Here is a 27563-nt window from a genome sequence, read left to right as displayed (position 1 = left end):
ATTCTTACGCTGTATATACTGTAAAAAAAACATTAGATATGCCAGTAGATTGGGTACCCCAACTGCTGTAAATCGGACAAAACATAACAATGAGTAAAAAAAGTTTCTATTCAATCCACGGTGTACATTCTTTTTGGCATCATCGGGGTCCAGAGTTGCTCGAGGAGGACGTTTTGGCTTTGATCGGATATAAACTGTTGCTTTTTCTATCGTGCCACCTACAAAAAAAGAGACACAATAATTATTTAGGATTTGCTGTGGAAAATCAATATTACAACACCTCAATGCATTCCCTTCCGTACATGTTTATAATTTTCGTAGAATCCAACTGCAACTAATTGTCAGGGTTCGTCATGCCACTTTTGTGTAAGCAGTGTTGAGTTGTTTAAGCTTTATAATTTTGTGCCTGTTTTTCTGTTTGAGGCCTGCCTCTGTTCGAAATTCCCTGCATTTGGGTCCACCCTTAAATCTAAAAACAAATATACTGGACATGCGCCGATACCAGATATCAATTTTGATATCAGCCTTTTTTAAGGTATTTGTAATCGTTAAAAGGGTGATCCGCTGCATTATAGGGGACTTTTAACGATCGGGTACATACAATTAAAATAATGATCAAATCAAAGGAAATTTGACCAAAGGAATTTCAATTTATAATTTTTGCTGAGGGAAGGAATTTTTACAGACTTATGATGGTTGTTCTTTGTCCTGGTATGGATGTCTTATCGTGATTTTGGTATCATATCGATCGTAGAAAAATCGGAAGACTATAAGTTAAAAATTGTGTGACGCTGAGAAAAGCACACATACAGGATTTTGCTCTACTCTTAAATATGTATATATAAATGCATAATATATATTAAAATAAGAAAATCATTATCTTCGACGCATTTTTTACATTTATATCATTTTAAGCATTACTTATTATTCAAGTTATTTTCAGATTCTATCTTTAGTTGATGTTTAAAAAGTATTTAAAATGAAAAAAATCTGCCAACACAACATAAAATATAATTAATTTAATGTCATGAACCAGAACAGGATCAGGACCCAATCGCGTGACGTTCTCACACAAGCCTTTATTTTATGGGAAATAATAATAATAATAATAATAATTTCCTTTGTATTGTCATTCTTTGTAAGAACGAAATGTCGATACACCTGACCCGTTGTAGCGAGCCGATGCAGCCGCAGCCAACAGAGGGCGCCGCCATATTACCAATGTTATAAGTCTTAGGTATGACTCGGCCGAGGCGCGAATGGGGACTCATGCACGTTAGGCAGCCGGTCTGGCCTGGAAAGATGGCAAGCCAAGGACCGACGAGATCGATAATGAAAATAAACAAGAGAAACTAGAAGGTAACAAAAACTGGAGAAACTAACAAACAGGACAAAAACAGACGGAAACAAAACTGGAACCCGATATTAAACGGGAAAAAAATAAACGGGAACAATACCGGACTTGAAATACCAACAGCAAAAGAGGACCTAGTCAGGCCCCACATCTTGTGGGGCAGAAGTTCGTTTGACAGGTTGACTACCGAAGCAAGAGAGCGCTGAGCTTTATATAGAAAGAAAGCCAATCTCTCAACGAACCGCAACTGGCGCCACACGGGCCGGGGCCAATTGGGCACCATGGCAACCGTGACACACACGGGCGGGGCCAATTGGGCACCATGGCAATTGTGACACACACAATTGGGCGCCATGGCAACCATGCCATTTAATTGTTTATTTACTTTTTTATAGAACATGCAAGGTGTCTAATTGACCTGCAGAGGATATCAGCCATGCCACGATAACAACAGCGGGACAACCTGTTGTCACACGGATTGGAACCTGTGAAGACCAACAACCGCTGTGCGATCATCACCTTCATTGATTTTAGAGAAGCATTCAACAGTGTTCATGGCGACAAAATGCTGAAAATCCTCAGTGCTTGTCAAATCCCTACACAGAAATAAGATAGTAGAAATAATATAAAGGATGTTTGGAAACAACACAGTGGCCAAAGTGATATTGCTAGATGGGAAAACTGATACATTTGCGAGGCTCCAGGTGCACTGCAGTCAAAACTCTTGCCCCCTACTAGTTTTTCATCTCTCTCGATTATCGCCTAAAGGACACTGTTGAAGAAAACAAAGACAAATTTGGCTTCTGCCAGACAACAAAGAAAATAATGAGAGCTGCTCCATGCTAAAGCCTTGACTGGGATGCTACAGATGACCTGGAAGACAGTTGTTAATAGTTTCTGCTTTTAGTAGAGAAGTCAGTTCGCAAGGTGAACTCAAAATGAGCCTCATCTTAGGGCCAAGATTTTCACGGATTTCCATCATGCATTGTGTTCTGCAATCTGTTTGGCTAAGCTGTCCCTTCGAGAGAAGTTGTTGCTGAATAAATAAATAAGTGTTGAAAGGTACAGCAGACAGAAGTTTTATTTGTTATACTAATGTTTGAGCATGTAAAAAAAGTTTTGTTCCTTTATAATGATTGTTTTTTGTTTTTTCTTGTATAACAATTGTAATAAAATAGCGATGAGTACTTTATGGATTTCATGTATCACGGGTTCTATTTATTCTATTATAACATTAACCTCATGAAAAATGATTCATACCTGTATTTCTAGTTTCTTTTTTACATTGAAATAAATGGTCTCATACCTTTTTGTTTTCAGCCATTTTTATACAAACATGTCTACTGACACGCTACGAAAGATTTAAAAAGATGTTTTTAAAATAAAGGCGAAATTATTTTAAACATATTTTCTGCTAATGATAAAATCATGTACTAGTAACAACATGACATCACATAACTTCATAGAATTGAAGATTATCACACTAGTATAGAAGGGGGAAATCAATGTCACACCAGATGCAAAAGTGAAATAATGATGCAGTAGACTGGTCCATTTTGCAAAAATGTCATTATTCCAAATAATTCTGAGAAGTTAATGTGCCGCCAGATGTCTTAATAAGACCAAAGATAGTATACTTGGATACCTCCTCTAAAATCTGGGCCAGGGTATCACTGAACTCCTGGACAGTCTGAGGAGATTTTTGGCAGCACCAAATGAAGGAGTGCAGTCCAGGAAGGTCCTTCAACCCTAAGAAAGTTCCGTATATGGTCCTTTTTGCAAAGTCGGAACAGGATGAGCACAGCCAAATCCCAAAAGGTTAGTCAATTGCACCCTGACTGCTATTAAGTGTTGGATTGAAGAAGGAGCCCCATCTCAATGAAGAGCCCTCTCTCGATGAGGATCCCCCTCTCGGCCTGGATGTGGTTCGGGGCCGGCGGGTCTTTCAGGCCACCCGTCCCCTAGCTGTTGTGGTGTCGTTGGCGGGGAGGATAGCTCCTTCAGTTTGACAGGGAGAGACTTATTGATCAAGCCTCTTCCTCACTCACTAGTTTGCCCTCACACTTTGGAGCCGGTGGGGGGTCGTCCGGCCCCGTGCCGCGTCGCTGGGCTGAGGGTGGCTGGTTGTCCTGTTGGCGTTGCCCCGGGTAGGTGCTGCTGCTCGAGGAAGAATTGGCGTGCCCGTGTGGTGCTGGAGCCTCAGGGAGTTGCTTGGGTAGGGGGATAAGAGAGGGGCTGTCCTGTCCTTTACACCCTTTTTGATTAGAATGTAAGTTTTTTTTACAATTCCGCTCTACCATCACACACCTTGTTTCGGGAAAATAATTTAAGATTATCCAGATGATACTAGTATCTTTGGCTAACAATCTGCCTCTGCTATTTTTATTTTCATTCCTCCTCTAGATTTATTCGGAAGATAGGCACTGACCTCGGTGAAACTACATCTGCTGAAGTAAAATGAGCTGGCAAATAAGGGGAAGGCAACATACTTGTTGCAGTACGCAGACAGGGCCTGGAGGATGAAGCAATCATACCTCTGGGACATTCTGTTTATACACGGCACCACTTGGTTGCTCTTCAGACTGTCCAAGAGCTCTCAGATGCCCTGTTGCATTGCTGGAATAAGGTCCCCCAGGACACCATCTATGGTCTTATAGGGTGCATGCAAGGACAATATCAGGGATCAAGAATGTGTGGCCCACCTAAACCACAGAAAATCCTTTTCAGTTGCTAAAATTCAATTTGGGCGAAAATGCATTAGTGGCCTTTTGACTCAAGCTTTTGTAGCTGTGATCCATTGGGTATGACACGATACATGTCAGCATAGCTGAATTATATTCATTACACAGCTGGTGGAATGGGTCAAACTCACAAGTATTGATAATGCTGAATATAGCTAGCTTGGATACCAGCGTGCCGCAGAGACAAATTTGGCTGTTGGCTGTTAACCGTTTTAGGTAAATCCAACTCACCCATCTATGTCATTCGCCAGGAGTCCCACCGGCTGTCAAATCACGTATGTAAAGAAGATTTGCTAACTTTGCTAATTGTAATCTCCGTGAATTACTTTTGTCCAAATCCTTGGCTAAGCATCAATTCTGCATTATGCATCTAATGGTGAAATGTTATAAATGTGCAAATCGCTTTAAGAATACATGTGTCAGTGCTCCAAATAAGGACATTTTTGCATGAAAAATTGTGTGTTTTACTTGTTTTCTTGATGTACGTATGCTAGCACTTTTCGGCATGTTCGGCAGGCTCTGTCCTAATGAATGTTCAAATAAGAATGAAACTAAATTAATAACCATAGCTAGGATGGGAGTAAACGAAATTATAAAATTGACAATACCTTTATTTTATTATATTTTATTACCAAGAGAAGTAGGTCCCTTTTGATGAACACGTGCATGCTGCCTGCCCTCGCCTGCTCCCAGACAATCTACAACAGCTCAACAAAAAGGCAATTTATGAGAAAGCGCATTTCTAAACGTGGTGCAGCCTACATAGCTCGTCAGATTTAATTACACGGCTTTCAGTGCCCAGTTTTAGTTTACAGCTTTTTCCTCCTGTCTTGTTCCCTTGGCCTCGTCGTTCAGCAGATTATAAAAGTCATTTCTGTGTGTCTGTTAGAGTGAACCAATGCGGCCACCGGGAGCAGTGACCACGCTTTTACTCTCTGATCTTTCGCTTTCAAAAGGAGAGCTTATGGTGTAATAAGTATTACGAATGACTTAAGCCTCCAAGTAATGCAATAAGGAAAAGAGATTTTCCGTTGCAGTGAGCTCCAACGTGTCGAAAGCAAACCGATTTATTGTTCTTTATCTTGCCTTCTCCTCACCTTGGTGGTCTTAACTTTGTTCCCGGAGATACAAGACCAGCCAGTCAGGTCTGGAAGTACTCGGCACTCTTCGCCTTCCACGCACGGCTTCATGCGACACCACCACTTGTGACGCACGATGGAGGCTGCAGGAAATATGACACAACGAAAAGACATTTTTAAATGAAAGCAGTGACCATGAAGCAAAGTGGTGGTGGGGAAAAACATGTCTTAAAAACTGTGCAATGTGTTGTGCTTCTCTTACCATTTTAGGGTAATAGACTGAACTTGTGTCTTTTCCAGGTTGTTGGAACCACAGGAAATAATTCAGTAATCATGGTAATGGTTGTATGACTTAATTCGGAACCAGAAAACATTCTCTTGGTTGGTTTAACAGGTTTTCTTTTACAGATGTACTTATCTGATAATACTATATTCTAGCTGGTCCACCACTTAATGAGGTGTGAACAAAGAAAATAAAAGAAAAAAACAAAAAAGGGTTAGGATTTGTCTTTTTGTCATAAGGTCTACATAAGGTCTCTGTTCGGATCTTGCTGTTATTTTCAGTGGCAGTAGAGTTGCCATGGAAACAGTATACTCGATTACAGTTTACTGGTCCCCAAGACTTTTCTATAATTATGGAGGGGAAACTATGAGCTTAAAAGTGTCCTCCAGCATCTGACATGGTACTGGTCAACTTCAACCAGTCAATTTGTTTTCTTCAAAGACTGATATTTTCGTTTCATGAGTCCCGCAAAGTAGATGGATGAATTTTTGCTTATTAAAATGAATGGAAATGCTATTAATCAATGAATCTTATAGATACCCTATCATATAATTACTACATACCAAATCATATTTGCAGATAGACTTGCCGGATATTTTTTAGAAATTAAATCGATGTAGCTGGCCTTATCTTCATTGATGTATCTGCAATTCAGTGAGTGGAGATTGACCAAAAATCCGATTCACTGCAAAATATGTGATGTGGACAATTCAAAACCATCTTGAGCTCCCGGTTGAGCGCTGTAAATTTCAGGACTGCACCTTTATGTATAGCATACCTGTCAACCTATAAGATTTTGATGTATACTGTACGTATTATTTTCTATTGAAATAATTCAGCAATTGTTATTTATAACGTATTGAAGGTTTGCAATGAGATTACACATGGCACTTGAGAATAAACAAGATAATATAACAAAAACTTATAAGGTAAAATGAAGATAAAATAATGACAAGAGAAATAGGCACACATATTTACAAGATGTGCGTGGAGACTGGCCAAAGTTGTCTGAGCAATTTTCTTCTGTAATATTATGCAATGAAAAATAGTGAATAACGACAATAGTGCAATGATAATTAGTGTTATAACATTTAGCAGCAACAAATCCCTCAAATAAGTTGATTAACAAGGTATGATGATAACCCATTTTTCTATTCACTACCCGTTTTTTTCAATACAACTGGCAAGATGTATATTTTTACAGTCTTGTGCCCTTGTTTTGGGTGGTGATGTCTCTGATGAAGAAACAGTCTCTGGGCCTGTTAGTCCTTGTTTTAAACGCCTAAGCCTAGGTGGAAAAGGTGGGCAGAGAGAAGCCAATGATTTTCTGAGCTGTGTTGATTACTCTCTTGTTTTCGTTTAACATACATGTTTTACCTACCTTACGTGAAAATTATTTTATTTCATTAAATATCTACATTTTTGGACAACTTTTTTGCCGAATCTTATAATTCACACAAAACTTTGCATGCACATACGAATTAGTTCCACTTTGTGATGACTTGAACTTAATGTGGACATTCGGCAGAAAAAGCTGGTAAAATGTAAAAGACAACTAGTAGAACTGCGTCCTGCAAAACTAAAAGCATCTTGAAAAAAGGATCAATGAGTATAAAGACGTAATCATCCAAATGATAAGAAGTGTCACAAGCGCCTGAAAGTTCTGATGAGAGTATTTGACATAAATGATGGAACCAAAACAAGGATCCTTGTGCACTCCTTGTGTAACAAGGGGACAAGTGATGGTGTTTTCAGGACGCTCGCTGTTCTACAGTAAGGATTTTTGAGCATATTTAATAACATTGCCCTTTCCAAAAATGTGTTATAAAGTCTACTTTTTAAGTGAGTGGCAGATTTCAAAAGACCAGGCATATGTGAAAATAGCACCCTTTGATTTAACCCTACGCATTGGAACCTGTCTAAAAAAACAGCCTTTTTCCAAGTCAAATCAAAAGGTTATCTTACTATCTTCAGTATTTTGTGAGGCATTCAATTTTTGATTTTTGTATCTTATCATGGCTGCATGCTAGCTGAGTGGTAAGCATGTCCATGGCACACTCCTGAGGTCACGGGTTCAAATCCAGCTACCATTCTTTCTGTGCAGAGTCTGCATGTTCACCCCCTTCTTGCGTGGGTTTGCCCCTGGCACTCTGGTTTCCTCCCACATTCCAAAAACATGTATGTCAGGTTGATTTGCCGGTCCAAATTGTCCCTGGGTGTGAATGAGCGAGTGAGTTGTCTGTCTCTTTGTGCCCTGCAACTGGCTGGCAACCAGTTTTAGGCTTCCCCTGCCCACTGCTAGAATAGGTTCTAGCACCCCCGCGACCTTAGTGAGGATAAGTGGTGCAGATAATAATCTCATCATATTAGTAAGTTACAATTTTTCTTCCGTCTAATTTTGTATAATTGTTTTTATTGCATGAGATGAATGGATATTAAAATCTTTATGTCCAGGATATAAGGACAATGTAAATCCCTGAACAATATAAATAGCAGCAAGAAAGGGCGAGCCTTGCAATGACCTTCCACCAAGAGGGCAGCGCCCTTGTCGTTCCAGCCACATGTCCTTGGAAGCAAGAACACTTGACCGTCTGAGAGCGTTCTTCAATTTTGTTCTTGTTGCAACAACGATGAGCCGCAACCACTTCGCAAGTCCCGGTCCTCTCTTCCGATGGCCCTTAAAAAAGGAGAATTTGGAGTTAGCACAGTTCAAGCACACACTGTGCGTGAGTGAGTAGAGGACAGAGTAGGGTTTGCATTGAAAGCACTAATACCTAAACAGGGTGATTCTTAAATAAGCAAAATATCAGAAGTATGCCATATCAGATAGTTTTACACGTTTAAGGCAGCGACATGGCGGCATATTGGCTGACTTGTTAGCAACAATCTATACTACGAGAAAAAGTAGTAAAAGTATTTTTTTCTCTTTACATTATTGATATGAGATAAGTTTTATTTTGTTTTCAATATTGGACATCTGCAAAGGAGATTTCATAGGATGCCAGTTTTTTATTTTGACAATTATTGCGTGCTGTTGTTTGTTGTTTTTACTATTAGGAACTGTTAACATCAGTGTCACATTCAGCCAATCATATTGGTGTTCTTTGATTCTCACACCCTTCAGGGTGGATCTGCTTTTGTAACCTCTGTGATTTATTCAAAAAAGGGTTTTGGAGGTACCTGCAGAACATTTTCCTATCCAAAGTTCTTTTGTCCTGCTTTCCTTTCCAAGTTTGAATTTCATTGATGTCTTCCCTCCTTATTTTGAGTGTCTTTCGAACTTTGAACTTAACAACATGACTGATCATTTAAAACAATACCTTTTTTAAAATTTTCATTTTAAGACTTATTTTGTGATTACATGATACAAATATATTTTGATTCAGTAAAAATTATATGCCATGATTGTTTTTATTGATTTAATTATTATTCTAATGCAGATGCAATTAATACGTTAAAAATACATTGATGAAAATGATACATTATTTTAAATGATCAAAATTATGCCACTGGTTTTGTTGTTTTACCTGCAGGAACGGATATTATCCTATTAAATGTCGTTCCATCAATAAGCCATGACTTCCTACAAGTCAGCTGTTTTCTTTAACTAAACAGACCTTTGTGAATTTTTGTGACATTTTTTCTGTTTTACCTTGTGTTGTGAGATTATGGCTTTTGCCTCATTTTAAGGTCGGGAAGCAGTGATTAATGCGGCGCATGCAAATTAGTACGCGAGCTGTTTTTCAAAGCTGCAGCGTCACCACGTGGATGAAATATACCAGCAGTCATTCACTCCGAGCGCAGACGACCTTTTTACCGTGCATCAGAATAAAAATAATGCTCATGTAGACGAAAAATAGTGAACACTGAAGTGAATCATCTCACATGATACTCATAAACAGAAGCTGCTTTTGATGATTACTCCACAGAGGCGTTGTGTGGTTTCATGCTGAACTGATTTTAAATAATTGGGCAGCCGAGCACACGCCTCATTCTGAGACCCCTGCCTGCATATCTGTCACACAAGTCAGAAAACTCGACATATATATATATATATATATATATATATATATATATATATATATATATATATATATATATATATATATATATATATATATATATATATATATATATATATATATATATATATATATATATATATATATATATATATATATATATATATATATATATATATATATATATATATATAAATATATATATAGATAGATAGATAGATAGATAGATAGATAGATAGATAGATAGATAGATAGATAGATAGATAGATAGATAGATAGATAGATAGATAGATAGATAGATAGATAGATAGATAGATATAGATATATATATACTGTCTCAGAAAATTAGAATATTGTGATAAAGTTCTTTATTTTCTGTAATGCAATTAAAAAAACAAAAATGTCATACATTCTGGATTCATTACACATCAACTGAACTATTTCAAGCCTTTTATTATTTTAATATTGCTGAATTTGGCTTACAGCTTAAGAAAACTCAAAAATCCTATCTCAAAATATTAGAATATCATGAAAAAGTATACAAGTAGGCTATTCAACTAATCACCTGAATCATCTAATTAACTCGAAACACCTTGCGAGGGTTTCCTGAGCCTTAAAAACACTCAGCTTGGTTCAGTAAACTAAATCACAAGTATGGGGAAGACTGCTGATCTGACTGCTGTCCAGAGGACCATCATTGATACCCTCCATCAGGAGGGTAAGACACAAAAAGAAATTTCTCAAAGAGCAGGCTGTTCACAGAGTGCAGTTTCAAAGCATATCCACAAAAAGTCTGTTGGAAGGGAAAAATGTGGCCGGAAACGCTGCACAACCAAGAGAGATGACCGCAGCCTTAACAAAATTGTGAAGAAGAGCCGCTTCCAGAATTTGAGGGAGCTTCAAAGACAGTGGGCTGAAGCTGGAGTCCAGGTATCAAATGCCACAGTTCACAGACGTGTCCAGGAAATGGGCTACAGTAGCCGTATTCCCATGGTCAAGCCACTTCTGAACTCAAGACAACGGAAGAAGCGTCTGACTTGGGCTATGGAGAAGAAGCACTGGACAGTTGCAGAGTGGTCCAAAGTCCTCTTTTCAGACGAAAGCAAGTTTTGCATTTCATTTGGAAGTCAAGGCGCCAGAGTCTGGAGAAAGGCTGGAGAAGAGCAAAATCCAAGTTGCTTGAAATCCAGTGTGAAGTTCCCACAGTCAGCAATGGTTTGGGGAGCCATGTCAGCTGCTGGTGTTGGTCCACTGTGTTTCATCAAGTCCAGAGTAAATGCAATTGTGTACCAAGAGATTTTAGAGCACTACATGCTTCCATCTGCTGAAAAGCTCTATGGAGATGAGGATTTCATTTTCCAGCATGATCTGGCACCTGCCCGCAGTGCCAAAACCACCAGTAACTGGTGCACTGACCATGGCATCACTGTCCTTGATTGGCCTGCTAATTCCCCTGACCTGAACCCCATCGAGAATTTGTGGGGTATAGTTAAGAAGAAGATGAAAGACACCAGACCTACAAATGCAAATGAGCTGAAGGCCGCTATCGAAGCATCCTGGGCATCAATAACACCTCAGCAATGCCACAGGCTGATTGCCTCCATGCCACGTCGGATTGATGCAGTAATCCGTGCAAAAGGATTCCCAACCAAGTACTGAGTGCATCGATGGACATTTTCAAATGTTTGATTTAGTTTTGCTGTTATAAAATTATTTTTTTTACTTGGTCTGAGGTAGTATTCTAATATTTTGAGATAGGATTTTTGAGTTTTTTTCAGCTGTAAGCCAAAATCAGCAATATTCAAATAATAATTTTTTTTTTTATTTTTTATTTTTTTTTGTGCATATACCTACCTACCTATCATGTAACATGTATCACTGTCTATCTATCGTCATATTTGTCTGTTGGCCTATCTGTGTGTCATCATATCTGTGTGCTAGGAGCTGCACACTTCTGGTCTGCTTGTTTTCCGAGCAGTCCATTGAACTGCAAGCGACTCAGAACCAGGAGACTTTTCTATATCCTGTTGGGTGGGAAATGGCTGCCCACCCGATCATATGGTAATGGTAAAGCTATTTTGGATATTGTGACCGTATATTTAGTGTAATAACCCCGTAATTCTATTGCTATACATGTAATCCCTTTCCTAGCATCACTGAACGCCTTTGGTATGGACGGACAAGTGTGTGTATGTGTTTGGAGGAGCGAGAGGATTGCGTGGCTAACAAAAGGTTATAAACGCTGCTTGTTTTGGTGATTGCTCGTTTAGTGTGGTTGCCGCCAACAGTATCAGTTAAACCTGCAATAAAAAAGTGAGTGAGACCAACGCTCCTTTGTCTGTTTCTGTATCCAGTGCCACGCTACAATACATTTTCCCAATATTTTGGTTTGGTAGGCACAACTCGCATCTGGATTGGCCATCCCTACCCGGAACACCCCCCATAGATCTGGCCTCGGGTTAAAGAAGGTGGGGTAGGGGGTTCAAAATGTTGAAAAATCAATATCGGACCAAAGACAGAAAAAAGATACGTTTGAAGCCACATAAAAATAAAGCTTATATTAGTCTTGCAAAGAAGGCAAAACATCCCGCATATACGTAGTGAATATATCTATATTTATTGTTAAGATTGTTTGCATTATGTTTGTCCTCTTACAGAAACCGTATAATTTTCCATTATCCGACATTTTTTAAAAGGCACCAGGGAGCCACTAGGGAGCGCCAAACAGCCGCATGCAGCTCCAGAGCCGTTGTTGCTGCCCCACATGTAATCAAAAGCAGAAGCACTGCTCTTATTTGAAGGTGATGTGAATGCAAAGGGAATTGAAAGCTCAAAGTAAAAAAAAAAATAGGGGAAAAAACACATAGACAGGTGACCAGCTGCCCTAATGAGCCCCAGGAGCCACCAGTGTGCCACGTACCTGACTGGCCTCTGGAGCTTTGGTTGCCAGCAGACCCTTGCCGCCCGCACAAGCTCAATACGCAAAACAGGAGAAGACCCCAACGGAGCGGCCACGCCAAAGCGATTTCCAGGGTCATCTCGCCTGCACAAAAACATGAAGAACATTTTAGGGACATTGGAAAAAAACAAATAATATGAGAGTTGCGCTCCGTGATTATTTTCCCATCAGGAAGTTGAGAGAATGCAAAAAAAAACCTTGTCATACCTAAAAAAAGCACATCAGATTATAGCAAGAACATTTATATGAGAGCAAAATTGACCTCTAACCTTCACATGCAGGAATGCACTGATTTGGATTTATTATTATTATTGTTCTTCTGTTTCTTCTTGTTCTTCTGTTTCTTCTTTTTCTTCTGGTTCTTCTTGTTCTTTGCGTTCTTTGCGTTCTTTGCGTTCTTCTTGTTCTTCTTGTTCTTTGTGTTCTTCTTGTTCTTTGCGTTCTTTGCGTTTTTTGCGTTCTTTGCATTCTTCTTGTTCTTTGTGTTCTTCTTGTTCTTTTTGTTCTTCTTGTTCCTCTTGCTCATCTTGTTCATCTTGTTCATCTTGTTCTTCTTGTTCTTCTTGTTCTTCTTGTTCTTCTTGTTCTCCTTGTTCTTCTTGCTCTCCTCGATCTCCTTCTTCTTCTTCTTCTTCGTCTAATTATTATTATTGTTGTTGTTGTTACTGTTTTATTATTATTACCATCATCATTCACATGAACTGTTCTCGCACTGTTCAGGGAATTCAAATTAGATTCATGCTTTTTTTATCATTATTGTTATTTTTGATATTAGTATTATTGACATTATTTTAGAATATTCAGCTTAAAAAAATTGCAAAATACAGTAGGAAAATGGATAATATGATAATCTTGCTCAATAAAATGAACCATACTGTATTACCTAGCAGACAATTTTGCTCACTTTGACCATTATATGTCTTTCCTAACAGTTTAATTTTAAGATTTTCAGTAAAATAAAATGTACCAAAACCCAATTCAAATAAGCAGTTTCATTTTTTGACAATTATTTTCCCATTATAAAAGCAAGATTACAAATATAGTCTAAAAAGTGAGAACTAGTATTTACAAATGAATGAATGAATGAATGAATGAATGAAAGTTTATTTGAGCACGGCACACAAAAAACAGCATCAACCACTAATTAACAAAAAGGAACAAATAAGTATTTACACAAAGAAACACAAAAATACCAAAATAATCTGCCATTTGTAAGCAATAAATTATATAATCTTAAAACATTTCTGTGACAGGCGACAACTGCTTCTTCTGCTATTTAATTGTTTATACAAGCACTGACTGAATAATCCGCCAGCGTTGAGTAATTATGTGTTTTTGCCAAGTATACAGTTTTTACAGTAAATATAGTGAGATAGAAAAAGAGAGATAGATATTTATAAATCATTTGAGACATTTAAACATACAAATAGTATCGAAAAGAAGAAGAAATGTGGCCTTTTACTTACTTTCCCACTCTGTTCCTCAGTAACAAAGTGATCTTTGTTCAGTTGTATCCATAAAAATGAACACCTTGCATTTGGAAAACCAGAACTGTAGCATGTTGCACTGCCCGATAAAGGAAAAAGAACGTATGATTCTGAAGAAAACGAAAAGATAGAACGAGGACCGCAAGCTCCACTTTCACACATGAACTCCTCTCCTCGGGGATGAAGCTGGCCCGGCAAAGCCAGCAAGCATCTGCAGGCGAGAAAATGAGAACTTAATCAAGACAGGAGCCATCTGTCTCATGCACAATGTGTGCCCACTTTCATTAGCGCCTAAGAAGCTTAAAGTGCATCATGGTGTTGACATAGTGTCACAGGGGTGACACCGAGGAGGAGGAGGAGGAGGAGGGGGGAGGTCCAAGGAACCGTAGCCAACCAAAAAATAACGTATTCGCAAACCGGGTCTTGTGCCATTACATTTACAAGAACTTTGTCCATACTTTTGGCGAGTGACCATTCACCGATGGCACGTTGACTTGCATATTACATTTAGCGACCTTTCAGGGTTAGTTCAAGTCAAGTCAAGTCACATTTATTTATATAGCCCTTAATCACAAATGTCTCAAAGGACTGCACAGGATTACATTTACACAATTGCACAATTACCTGCTCTTAAACCAGCATGCGGGCAAGAAACAACTCAAAAACCTCAGCGTGAGGAAAAAAGAGTACAGTAAAGTACAGAACATTACGCAAATTTCTTACTTCTTTGACTTTCGAACAAGTTTAGCAATTTTAAACAACGCCCCCTGATACTGAGAGTATCCCATATCTAAGACAACGACCAGAGAGCCATGATCTGGTCAAGCATCCCTGGTCCATACAAAAAGAGGAGCTGATCGATAGCTCGTCCTCTTTCTGCTGCAGTGCGGGCCTGCACTGCGGCCCAGGGTCCAGCACATGGGCCATACGTTGAGACCACAGGGAGCACGAGACCAAAGCTCTTCGCAACCACGAGTAAGAGGACAATTTCAGATTTAACACCATGTTTGCTGGTTCTTGGGAATGAGCTTTTTTTCTGTACAAGGGAATCTCCCCAAATCGACCAGCATTTTAGCGGGAAACTTTCTTTTTGTGCTACTTTAAACGATCGAAAACTCCCATAATCTCCAGCGCCTTCCCTTCCCTTTTTATCATTAATTCTCTGTGTTAAAAAATTGTGTGTTCTATTTCAATTGGCCTGGTTCTTTGAATCCATTTTCTTGGCATTAATAATTCTCAACAGAACTTAAAACTTAGAACTTAAAGTAATAATCAGATTTAATTTTTTATCAGTCTAGGAAATTCCAGCATCCTTCAGAGAGATAAAAAGATTTATAGTGGAGCACAAGCAACACCGAGAGGCAAATTCGTTTACTGATTACAGTAAAGAATAATTCGTTTAAATCCTAATAATTTTCTAAATTAAAGCTAGAAAAATCCCTACACCTAATATAATTATTTATTCAACTCCACTTCCCGAAGGTTCTGAGGAAGATCAAGCCATCAACATGATAAGGAACTCTTCTTAGCCCTGCCACCCCCTTTTTGACCTGATGCCCTGTGGTAAGCGCTACAAGTCCCTTTAAAAAAGGACTAAAAGGCTCAGGTACAGTTTCTTCCCCAGGGCCATCATCACCCTAAACTAGCATGCAAAACTGTGAAAATATATAAAGATCGAGATTTATTAGGTATTTTTTTGTTGCTGCAAATATTATTGCACTCCTTGTTATTGCACTATTGTTACGATGCACTTCTTTTGCTTTGCACTTTTAATCTTTATGTGGTGTTGGGGTCTCCAGTGACCTGTTTCAAGGTTACAATATGTAATAACTGATGTGTCTCAGAGCCATAAAATCAAATTACAATGGGAATGCAGTACATAGTTATGGATGTAAACAATGTTTGTTAGGATAGTTTGTTAACTTTATTGAGCGATACTCCTTTCTTCTTGGTGCTCGGGACTGAGTGAGACCTATGGTCAAAATTAACCCGCTAACAATGGTTAGAGGTGCTAATTCCTAACACAACACGATGTTAATATATTATCTTGAGTCAGTCTTTGAGAACTACGTTTTAAATATGTTCGCCTTTTTGTTCTGAGAGTCTTTTTCTTGTTTTTCTCTTTAAAGTCTTTATTGCATGTTTACCCTGGAGTGCTGTGTCTAATCTCCTGAACTGGTTGCCAGCCAGTCGCAGGGCACACAGGGACAGACAATTTGCCCGCTCATTCACACCTAGGGACAATATGGACTGGCCACTTAACCTAACATGCATGTTTTTGGAATGTGGAAGGAAACCAGAGAGCCTGGAGGAAACCCATGCAAGCACGGGGAGAGCATGCAAACTCCACACGGGAGGTTCGATCACATGACCCCAGAACTGTGCCACCACACACAAGCTAACCACTGCGTCGCCGTGCTGCCCTACGAAATGTCACTTCAAGTTAAATGAAATAATCCAAAAGAGTATTCTGTATTTTTAAATTACACAATCTCAGGTCATGTTAACCCAAAGACAACACTGGAGAGTTAAAAGTAACAATTCTGTGTTAGTTTCTGTTTGTTTCGCGAAACTTGTGTGGTTTGTTTGAAGATGCATCAGGATGTCCAGTGCGTCTTTTAAATTGGCTTAGGTTTTCCGCCAGATGTCACTGTTGTATACAAAAACAAAGACGATTTATTGAGAGAGCAACTTTGAAAGAAACCCCTTCATTTTCCAAATGATTTAGCTTGTCCACAAACTTTCATAGTTGGAAAAAATAAAATACAATAAAAAAATAGACTGGACAAAAGAGTTTCAAATTGCTGCACAAGTCCAACAATTTTATTTTAAAACTCAACGTGTATTTTCAATATTTGAACTCAAAAAAGTATTAAAACGAGTAACATGATGCGTTTGCCTCTCTATGTCACTTTTTCCTTATAGACAAAACGTTATAGTGTATTCCCAAGTAATTTGTTTGAATTTATAGGCAGATATAGTTAATATCATGCTTATTTATAACCTCCACCATCATTCCCATCCCCAAAAAGTCAGCAGTGGAAAGCCTCAACGACTACAGGCCTGTAGCTCTTACGCCTGTGGTCATGAAGTGCTTCGAGAGGTTAGTGTCCCGGCACATCAAAAACTCCCTGCCACTCACACTGGACCCCCACCAGTTTGCCTACAGGGCAAACCGCTCCACTGACGACGCCATAAACACAGCACTTCACACCGTGCTGAAACACCTGGACCACCGGGGGAGCTACGTCAGGATGCTCTTTCTGGACTTCAGCTCAGCCTTCAACACCATTATCCCGGAGATCCTGGTGGAGAAACTTGCACACCTAGGACTCTCTCCCTCCATCTGCCACTGGATAATGGACTTCCTCTCCAACCGCCCACAGTCGGTGAAACTCGGTACCCACGTCTCTCCCACCCTAACACTGAACACTGGCTCCCCCCAAGGTTGTGCACTGAGCCCTCTGCTTTTCACCCTCTACAGCTCCGACTGCTCACCGACCCACCCCACAAACACTATAATTAAGTTCGCTGACGATACCACCTTGATCGGCCTCATCTCTGAAGGGGACGAGGCGGCATACAGGGATGAGGTGGAGTCACTTTCAACATGGTCTTCGGAAAACCACCTCATATTGAACACCACAAAAACAAAAGAACTGATTCTGGATTTCAGAAGGAATGGCAGGAATCCAGCACCACTCACCATAAAAGGAGACTGTGTAGAGAGAGTCCACTCTTTCAAATTTCTGGGTGTGCACATATCCGACGACCTCTCCTGGTCTGCAAACACCAGAGCGGTGGTAGGGAAGGCCCAGCAGCGACTGCACTTCCTGAGATTGCTCAGGAAAAATAACCTAAAACAGCAGCTGCAGGTGTCCTTCTACAAAGCCACAGTGGAGAGCATCCTAACATACTGCATCACGGTGTGGTATGCTGGGTGCACAGCAGCAGACAGGAAAAAGCTCCAGAGGATCATCAAAACAGCCCAGAGAATCGTCGGCTGCTCTCTGCCCAGTCTGCAGGACATTGCCTGCTCTCGCTACCTCAGCAGAGCAGAAAACATCATCATGGACTTTTCTCACCCCGGCCACCACCTCTTCGACCTGCTGCCTTCCGGCAAGCGCTACAGGTCACACAAAGCAAAAACAAACAGACTCAGAGACAGTTTCTTCCCCACAGCCATTACCACCCTAAACAGACACCGCACAAAAAAACTGAAAACTGTTGCAAAAAACTACCTCACACGAATGTAAAATGGTACTCACGTACATGCTGTCTGCACTATGTTTGTTCACTGCTCAAAACAGACACAGCACAAAAAACCTGAAAACTTGTGCCAACACTACCTCATACGAATATAATGGTACTAATGTCTATGTTCTTGCACATGTCGACTGCACTACGTTTACTGCTCACCTTGCACAATGTCTGACCATTTCCTTTTTTCTGCACTATGTTGTCTATGTTTGCACCAATGCATATGCTGACTATTTTTTGCACTATGATGACTTTGCACCAAATGCAATATTGCACAACCCTTACGATACCAACGGTATCACGACAACACTGTATGTAACATCCCACATGCCGACATTTCTTGTGTAAATACCATGTAAATTATAACTATAGCCTTATCCCCCTTGTTTTATAACCTTATCTTCTCTGTTCCTTTATCTTCTTGGCTCATACCTCACTGTGAATGTGTAAAACTGGAGTGTCATGCCCAATTTCGTTGTCACAATATGTTAACCCATTTTGTAACAATGACAATAAAGGTATATTCTATTCTATTCTATTCTATTCTATTTTTTTGTTATTCTAATTTTGATTTAATATTCTCATGTTCTTACAATTTTTTCCAGACCATTACTCATACAAGCTCTCAACTCTGCAGTGCTCACAAATGCCAGGTGTCAATACCATTATTATTTGATACATTATAATGTGGGCGGCACGGCGGATGGTTGGTTAGCATGCAGCCCCACAGTGCGGAGGTCCAGAGTTAGATTTCAACTACCGCGGCTTCCTTCGTGTGGAGTTTGCATGTTCTCTGGTTTCCTCCTACATTCCAAAGACATGCATGTCAGGTTGATTGGCCGATCCAAATTGTCCTTAGATGGGAATTAGCGAGTGATGCAGTCTCTATGTGCCCTGCGACTGGCTGGAAACCAGTTTCAGGGTGCTCCTTGCCCATTGCCCGAAGATAGCTGTGATGGGCTCCAGCACCCCCGCGACACTAGTGAGGATAAGCGGTGCAGAAAATAGATGAATGGACATTATAATATATCCAGAACAAAAACCTATATTTCCAAAGAAAGCAAACGACCTCATACTTTAATTTTGCTGAATAATTTCTAATTGTTTACAAAATACACATTGTGATGGGCAGCAGTCATTTATGACATTGGTTCCTGATCAAATAGCCACAAGCAAGACAGCCGATACAACACTGAAAGTACACCAACCCTGAAATAATCACATAATACAAACTCCCAGTATCACCCATGGCTAAAAATACTAATGAACTTTAATTAAAATTATATTTGGTCAAAACAAACACACCATGGCCACGTGTCTTAATATTTGTTGATAGAGTTGTGCGTCATCATTCAAGTTTGAATGAAAACTTTCCTGAATGGGCACCGCTACTTCCCCTTGACACCTTCCTCAAAAAAAACAGACTTAATTAGCATTGCATCATAAACGTGCTCGGAAAGAATTAAGTGGGAAGTTGTGGTCCTTATAAGAGCAGAAATATTTTTGGAAAACACACCTTCCTTATGTCAGCATGTTTGCGTCTATCTTTGATAGGGAAAAGGGAGCTGGGTGTTCTCCTTTACGCTGAAAAATGTATCATTAACTCTACATTACTCTGATTGTGATGACAGTTAGCATTCCACTTTCTATGGGGGAAAGATTTCTGTTCTCCCCTTTCGGAACCATGTGAGGCTCTTCTTGGGGGATTCCCACGGTCAAGTTAGCAATAACAGTGAGACCCAACAGAACATGATTGAAAGTAAAACACCCACCAGACATGTATCTTGAGTGAGTCTGTATTTGGATTTCAAATGCAGATACATTTGTCTGGTACTGTAGGAAGAAACCACAGTGCCTGGGGAAACTGTAAACTCCACACATGAACGCTGGTAGCTGGATTTAAGCCCATGACCCCAGTACTGTGCCGCAGATGCGCTAACTATTGAGCCACTGTAAGTATTAGTACGAGTGCTTAATACCAGCACAGTATGTTAAGGTCTTACACAAATGAGTGTTGTTTAGCCTAAAAAGTGATATCATGCATCCCTAGATGTAATACTAACAAAAGAACTAGTACTGGTGCTAATCAAATTAATTACAATTATTCCAATGATTATGATAACTATTATGATTATTTTTTTAATTATTATAATTATTGATGTGCAACCAATTATCTCCAGACCATTACTCATACAAGCCCTCAACTCTCCAGTGCTCGCAAATGCCAAGTGTCAATACTGTAGGCGCAGAATGTGAGGTCCGAATGAATGAATCAGTAGAGCGACGAATGATAGTGTGTCTCTGCACGGGATTTGGTGGGTGGAAGTTCAGTGCGTTGAATAAACGGGCGCTGACATTGTTGCTCTCCCAAACAATAGCCCTATGTGTTTTATTTGGATTTTTCTCTTATGAGGAGTGATCTAAAACCCCTCTTCAAAACGGCACACGACAGTACATTGGTGGTTTTGTTTAGGATATTTTTTCCTTTGTGGGAAATTTACTGAGCACACTAGTTGGCTAAGCTAACCTACTAGCTGTACAGTGGAGTGGCATGTTTGGGCAAGTTTACCACGACTACACGGACTGTGAAGACTCGGACATGGATATGGACATGGACGGTAGGGCTGCCACTTGGACTAGAGCTACAAGTGGTGTCCAAGTTGACCTCCCGACGCCATTTTGCGGGGATGGTTTGTAGCCTTTAGCCACATGGGAGAGGTAATTTGAGGATGCCGTCCGTGCCCAGACAAGCATTGAGAGTTACCGCCCAGCCTTGATAAACCTTCCCTTGATAAGACTGGACTACGTCGGTTTTTGTAGTGGGACAATTTATTGCTGGACGTCCAGTAAGAATATGACTGAGTAAAAGACAAATTGAGGGTTTTGGACAAAATAAATCCCTTCTTTACTTTCTGACATGTATCAATGCACGGCCACAGGTGGTGGGCCCCACGTTGTTGGTGCCTGACATCCTAGCACAACTACATGGCACTGCGCTCCCAGCTCATCATTCATACGAGCAAGTTGTAGCGCGTGCTAGGGGTATGTGTTATTAGCCCACCATTGATAATGACATCACAATAAATTGAAAGTACACAAACCATGAAATAACCACCTATTACAAACTTGCAGTATCACCCATTGCCAATAATCGTAATGAAATTAGATGTGGTTTACCACTCATTTATAAAACAGTTTAATGTTTACCTTTGTGCATAGTGTTTCAAGGACATTTCTGAAATCAAATATTAGCTTTTTGGAGGAACTACCGAATTTCCATAGGTTTTATTCATTTATTTTTTTCGTTTTGCACACATCGAGCAGCTGTTTAAGTTATCATTGACTCAAAAGGTCATTCACAACAATATTTCTGCTCTTTAATTCTTTCTGATTCGTGTAGGAAGTGTAACAAATTGTAAAGAACAAAAAACAAGTTGTATTGAAAGAAGAATTTAATGTGCAACTTCAAGACATGGTGTATAAGGCCATTAAAAAAATAAATAGTCATAAATAATGTAGAAAAACATCACACTTGTAAAAAAAACAAGTTTTGGGGAGTTCCTTTGGAATTACAACATTTGCATACATCTATCATTTACATCAGGGGTCTCCAACGTGGTTCCTGCAGGTGATTTTGTTTTTCTAGTGAAATTATATTTTGAGTGCTTGACTGAGTCTTTTTAACTCTACTTCCAATAACTAACCTTGTAATAACAATGTCTTAATAGCAAATTAAGTTGTTATGTTAGAAATTCATATCAAACAGGGTACCCTTGCGCTGATAAGTAACAAAAAGTAGCTCTTAACATGAAAAAGGATGGAAACCCCTGATGTACATTGATAGGGGTAGTCACAAGTGACTATAATATTTTGATCAGTGTGATCAAGATGCATTCGTTCTTCTCTATGCACACTTTTGAGTCGAACTTTGAGCATAATGAGCCGGGTGGCCCATCGCAAAGACTCGAGCCATGAGAACGGAGAAGGAGAAGAGTCTGTCCAAGGTGTAGCGGCACAGCAGTTCGTTTTTCAACTCATCTTGTACGCCGTGCTCCTTCACCTCCATACCAAAGTCCTGCAACATCTCGTCAGTCACTCTTACGTCTAATTTCCAAAGCTAATGAAAAGGTTTTGGAGGTCACTCACCTCTTTCAGCATCATGCACGTGCTCATACTTTTCTGCAGACACCCCAACGCAGGCTTCAACTTAGAGACGGACTCTGAACAATGTGTCGAGCTTGCGACTAGGTCTAGTGCTGATTGATAGCTGCTCAACACCTTGAAAATCTTTTCGACGCACGGCTATTGTGGAAAAAGTGAATAAATAGTAAAGATTTCAATAACAGTAAACCTTCAGTGAAATTCCAGTTATCTTCCGACTAGTACGACCAAACTGTTAGTGTAGTGCAGGGATGTCAAACTCATTTTGGCTCTTGAATTGGATACATGATTAATAAAAGATTTTTAACTTAAAATGCTTAGCTTTGTTTTTCAGTATTACGCTTGATCAGTTAGACTACGTCAATAGCCTAACCTACATATTATAATCAAAGGTGAAAAGGAATCTTTTCTAAGCATAACACATTTATTCCCGAACACTGAGAGCAATACGATGATTTTTATGTTCGACACTGACTGCTTTAACTGTTTTTCTTTACAGTTGAGAGAATGCAGTTTTACACCTTAAACGACACACCGCCCAATACAAACTCAAGTAGGAGCTGTGGGAAAAAAAAAAAAAATTATAATATATATATATATATATAAATATATATATATATATATATATATATATATATATATATATATATATATATATATATATATATATATATATATATATATAAATATATATATATATATATATATATATATATATATATATATATATATATATATATATATATATATATATATATATATTTATATATATATATATATATATATATATATTGTCATACTGCACAATATAAATATACAATATAAACGTTTTAGCAGTGAATGGAAATAAGATTAGACTACATGTGATCAAACTTCTGGGCTCGGCTCCTAAAGCTGAGAATATATCCTTGTACCGGCCAGAGAGAACATTTGGTTTGAATTTATTTCTATAAAAAATCAAAAGTTTTTGCTAAAAATAACAGAGAATTTCTTTTTTTCCCACATGCTTAAATATTTATGAGAGACCGGATTGAATCATACAGTGTACTGGATCTAGTCTGCGGACCGTATGTTTGTAGAGTTTTTGCGTTTCCGTTTTGCTACTTACGGCAGGGTTGTGGCTCAAGGTCTCGGGATCACATTTATCTGCATCCTGCATCCACTCAGATAAAAAGCCTGTAAACCTTGCTATCTCTTTAGATCCATTTCGCACCTGTTGAAACAAATATGGTGCATTGACACATTAGTTTTTAAAAAAAAAAAATATCTGATTTTTTCCACTCTTTCAATGATTTTATCTTGTACTACATCATCATTGCCTCTTTAATGATAGTTTTGCGTTTTTTCTCTTATTAAATTTCTTGTTTAAAATGCACTTTTCAATTAGGATTTATTTTATTTTGCAAAGTTATTAAAAAACTACGTACGTGTAAGGAGGCACTCCTTGACAGCTGATTCAGTAGGAGAGCTTTGCTTTTCATCTCCGCACAGGCGTCTTTCTTCTGACCCGCAGGAGCGCACCAACAAACGGTCACGGATAACAGCAATAAAAAATAAGTAAAAGCTTGGCAAAAGAAACCCATGGTCGATTTTGTTTGTATAAATGTTGATGTCCTCGTGCCTTGGACTGGGGGGATTGAGCGATGAGCATTGTTGGATCTACAGCATTTATATTATATTAACAAGAATGAGTCAGCTTCACAGGGATTTCCCTGCGCGATGGGCATCCCTCGAGGTGATAAAACAGAACAGTGACTTTTAAGTCAAAGTTTCAACAACTATGAATCAATATTATCAAGAAGATCAAAAAATAATTGTATGATTGCAGTCCGTTGCATATTTGTTTTAACAAAATTGACGATTCATTTAAATGTAAATCTGGCTCCCTCTCCTTTTCCATTTTTTTGTGGTTGCTCTTGAATACAGTATGTCGGTTGGGTAGGGTTGCTTTAACTTGATTACTTTCAATTACTTTTGGATTACTCCAATACCAAATATGCTAATAAAAGACAAAAGAAACTAAATATGAATTAAATTACAAAATTTTGTGCAGGCTTGGGGAGTAACGGAATACATGGAACGGCAAAAATTATGTTGGCAAGCTGTTTTTCTTGTTGTTCTTTTATTAGCATATTTTGGTAAGGGAGTCATACAAAAGTAATTGAAAGTAATCAAGTTAAAGTAACCCTACCCAACCCTGTATATATATATATATATATATATATATATATATATATATATATATATATATATATATATATATATATATATATATATATATATATATATATATATATATACTGGACTGTCTCAGAAAATTAGAATATTGTGATAAAGTTCTTTATTTTCTGTAATACAATTAAAAAAACAAAAATGTCATACATTCTGGATTCATTACACATCAACTGAACTATTTCAAGCCTTTTATTATTTGAATATTGCTGATTTTGGCTTACAGCTGAAAAAAACTCAAAAATCCTATCTCAAAATATTAGAATACTTCCTCAGACCAAGTAAAAAAAATAATTTTATAACAGCAAAACTAAATCAAACATTTGAAAATGTCCATTGATGCACTCAGTACTTGGTTGGGAATCCTTTTGCACGGATTACTGCATCAATCCGGCGTGGCATGGAGGCAATCAGCCTGTGGCATTGCTGAGGTGTTATTGATGCCCAGGATGCTTCGATAGCGGCCTTCAGCTCATTTGCATTTGTAGGTCTGGTGTCTTTCATCTTCTTCTTAACTATACCCCACAAATTCTCGATGGGGTTCAGGTCAGGGGAATTAGCAGGCCAATCAAGGACAGTGATGCCATGGTCAGTGCACCAGTTACTGGTGGTTTTGGCACTGTGGGCAGCTGCCAGAGCATGCTGGAAAATGAAATACTCATCTCCATAGAGCTTTTCAGCAGATGGAAGCATGTAGTGCTCTAAAATCTCCTAGTACACAGTTGCATTTACTCTGGACTTGATTAAACACAGTTGACCAACACCAGCAGCTGACATGGCTCCCCAAACCATTGCTGACTGTGGGAACTTCACACTGGATTTCAAGCAACTTGGATTTTGCTCTTCTCCAGCCTTTCTCCAGACTCTGGCGCATTGACTTCCAAATGGAATGCAAAACTTGCTTTCGTCTGAAAAGAGGACTTTGGACCACTCTGCAACTGTCCAGTGCTTCTTCTCCATAGCCCAAGTCAGACGCTTCTTCCGTTGTCTTGAGTTCAGAAGTGGCTTGACCATGGGAATACGGCTATTGTAGCCCATTTCCCGGACACGTCTGTGAACTGTGGCTTTTGATACCTGGACTCCAGCTTCAGCCCACTGTCTTTGAAGCGCCCTCAAATTCTGGAAGCGGCTCTTCTTCACAATTTTGTTAAGGCTGAGGTCATCTCTCTTGGTTGTGCAGCGTTTCCAGCCACATTTTTCCCTTCCAACAGACTTTTTGTGGATATGCTTTGAAACTGCACTCTGTGAACAGCCTGCTCTTTGAGAAATTTCTTTTTGTGTCTTACCCTCCTGATGGAGGGTATCAATGATGGTCCTCTGGACAGCAGTCAGATCAGCAGTGATTTAGTTTACTGAACCAAGCTGAGTGTTTTTAAGGCTCAGGAAACCCTCGCAAGGTGTTTCGAGTTAATTAGATGATTCAGGTGATTAGTTGAATAGCCTACTTGTATACTTTTTCATGATATTCTAATATTTTGAGATGGGATTTTTGAGTTTTCTTAAGCTGTAAGCCAAATTCAGCAATATTAAAATAATAAAAGGCTTGAAATAGTTCAGTTGATGTGTAATGAATCCAGAATGTATGACATTTTTGTTTTTTTAATTGCATTACAGAAAATAAAGAACTTTATCACAATATTCTAATTTTCTGAGACAGTCCAGTATATATATATATATATATATATATATATATATATATATATATATATATAAATATATATATATATATACACTGTATATATATATATATATATATATATATATATATATATATATATATATATATATATATATATATATATATATATATATATATATATATATATATATAATTGAATATATAAGTCAATTTTAGTGAATAATGATATTAATCATATTAATATCTTAGTATTTGAATATGTGTTTGTTTTTAATGTGCTCATTTCAAAATTAAATACTTGTGAACCGCAGTAACTAGTTACCAGGGAAAGTAACTGTTTACATTACTTTCAAAACAAGTAGTTGTATGTCAAAAAAAAATTCTGAGCAGCATTTGAGTCAGTAGAAGAAGAAGAGACATGTACTTGTGTTACAGAACATTGTATTATTTATTGCACCCCACCAGCAACAGATTTGTCCTGCACTAGAAGTGCGACAAAAATAAACAATAAACAATATGATAAAATAACAATCAGCAGTTAACAATATAAAGCTAGTTTAATAAATGAAATATAACTCTTACAACATGAGACAACTGGTCAAGTAGACATAACCTCCTGTACTTAAAGTATTTTGTTCACAACAAAAGTCAAGTTTATTTGTATAACCATTAAACACAAGTCTCAAAGGGCTGTACAGACCACAGACTATTACAGAATACAGACTAATATTACAGACTAGATACTATTATTACAACATCCCATGATCTAAGGGGCAGGAAAAAACTCAAAACCTCGGCATGAGGAAAATGAAGAAACCTTGAGAAGGGATTACACATGAGGTAATCCATCACTGTTGCACAAAACTCAGGCTGGGGCTTAAAGAACATGTCCCAGAAATGAAGAAACTCGAAAGTTGAATTCTGAGAAATGCTCAAGTGCCCAAACTAATTTGGTATCCCTGTAGAACAGCAGTAATCTACAACAAAACATCACTGTGCTGTACAACATTTCCAGGTTTTATTTTTGGCAATTAGACTAAATATTGCACATTTTTCGAAAATTCACAAAAGATTTTGTGTTTGATTTCCTCAAAATTTAGCAAAATATTTTTTATGTTGGTTAAAACGAAATGAATGAAATATATATATATATATATATATATATATATATATATATATATATATATATATATATATATAGAGAGAGAGAGAGAGAGAGAGAGAGAGAGAGAGAGAGAGAGAGAGAGAGAGAGAGAGAGAGACAGAGAGAGACAGAGAGAGAGATATTATCTAGATATATAAGATCTAGATAATAATAATTATATTAAAATCTTAGTATTAAGAAA

At 38.4% G+C, this 27563-nt stretch overlaps 1 protein-coding gene across 1 annotated transcript; it reads right to left on the bottom strand.

Moving 5' to 3' along the window:
* Nucleotides 1–1264: 1264 nt before the first annotated feature.
* Nucleotides 1265–14154, bottom strand: LOC148369246 (chemokine-like protein TAFA-4). Its single transcript, XM_088329730.1, has 5 exons — nucleotides 13905–14154; nucleotides 12400–12522; nucleotides 7940–8134; nucleotides 5193–5401; nucleotides 1265–2126 (listed from the first exon to the last, which is right to left on the bottom strand). Exons 2-5 carry the CDS (start codon nucleotides 12515–12517, stop codon nucleotides 2097–2099), a joined length of 552 nt encoding a protein of 183 aa, XP_088185856.1. The 5' UTR covers nucleotides 12518–12522; nucleotides 13905–14154; the 3' UTR covers nucleotides 1265–2096.
* Nucleotides 14155–27563: the final 13409 nt, after the last annotated feature.

The sequence above is a fragment of the Urocampus carinirostris genome, chromosome 3 (genome assembly GCF_059441175.1).
Source record: "Urocampus carinirostris isolate Australia breed hairy pipefish chromosome 3, RoL_Ucar_1.0, whole genome shotgun sequence".
Lineage (NCBI taxonomy): Eukaryota > Metazoa > Chordata > Actinopteri > Syngnathiformes > Syngnathidae > Urocampus > Urocampus carinirostris.
This window is presented reverse-complemented; position numbering and strand designations above follow the sequence as displayed.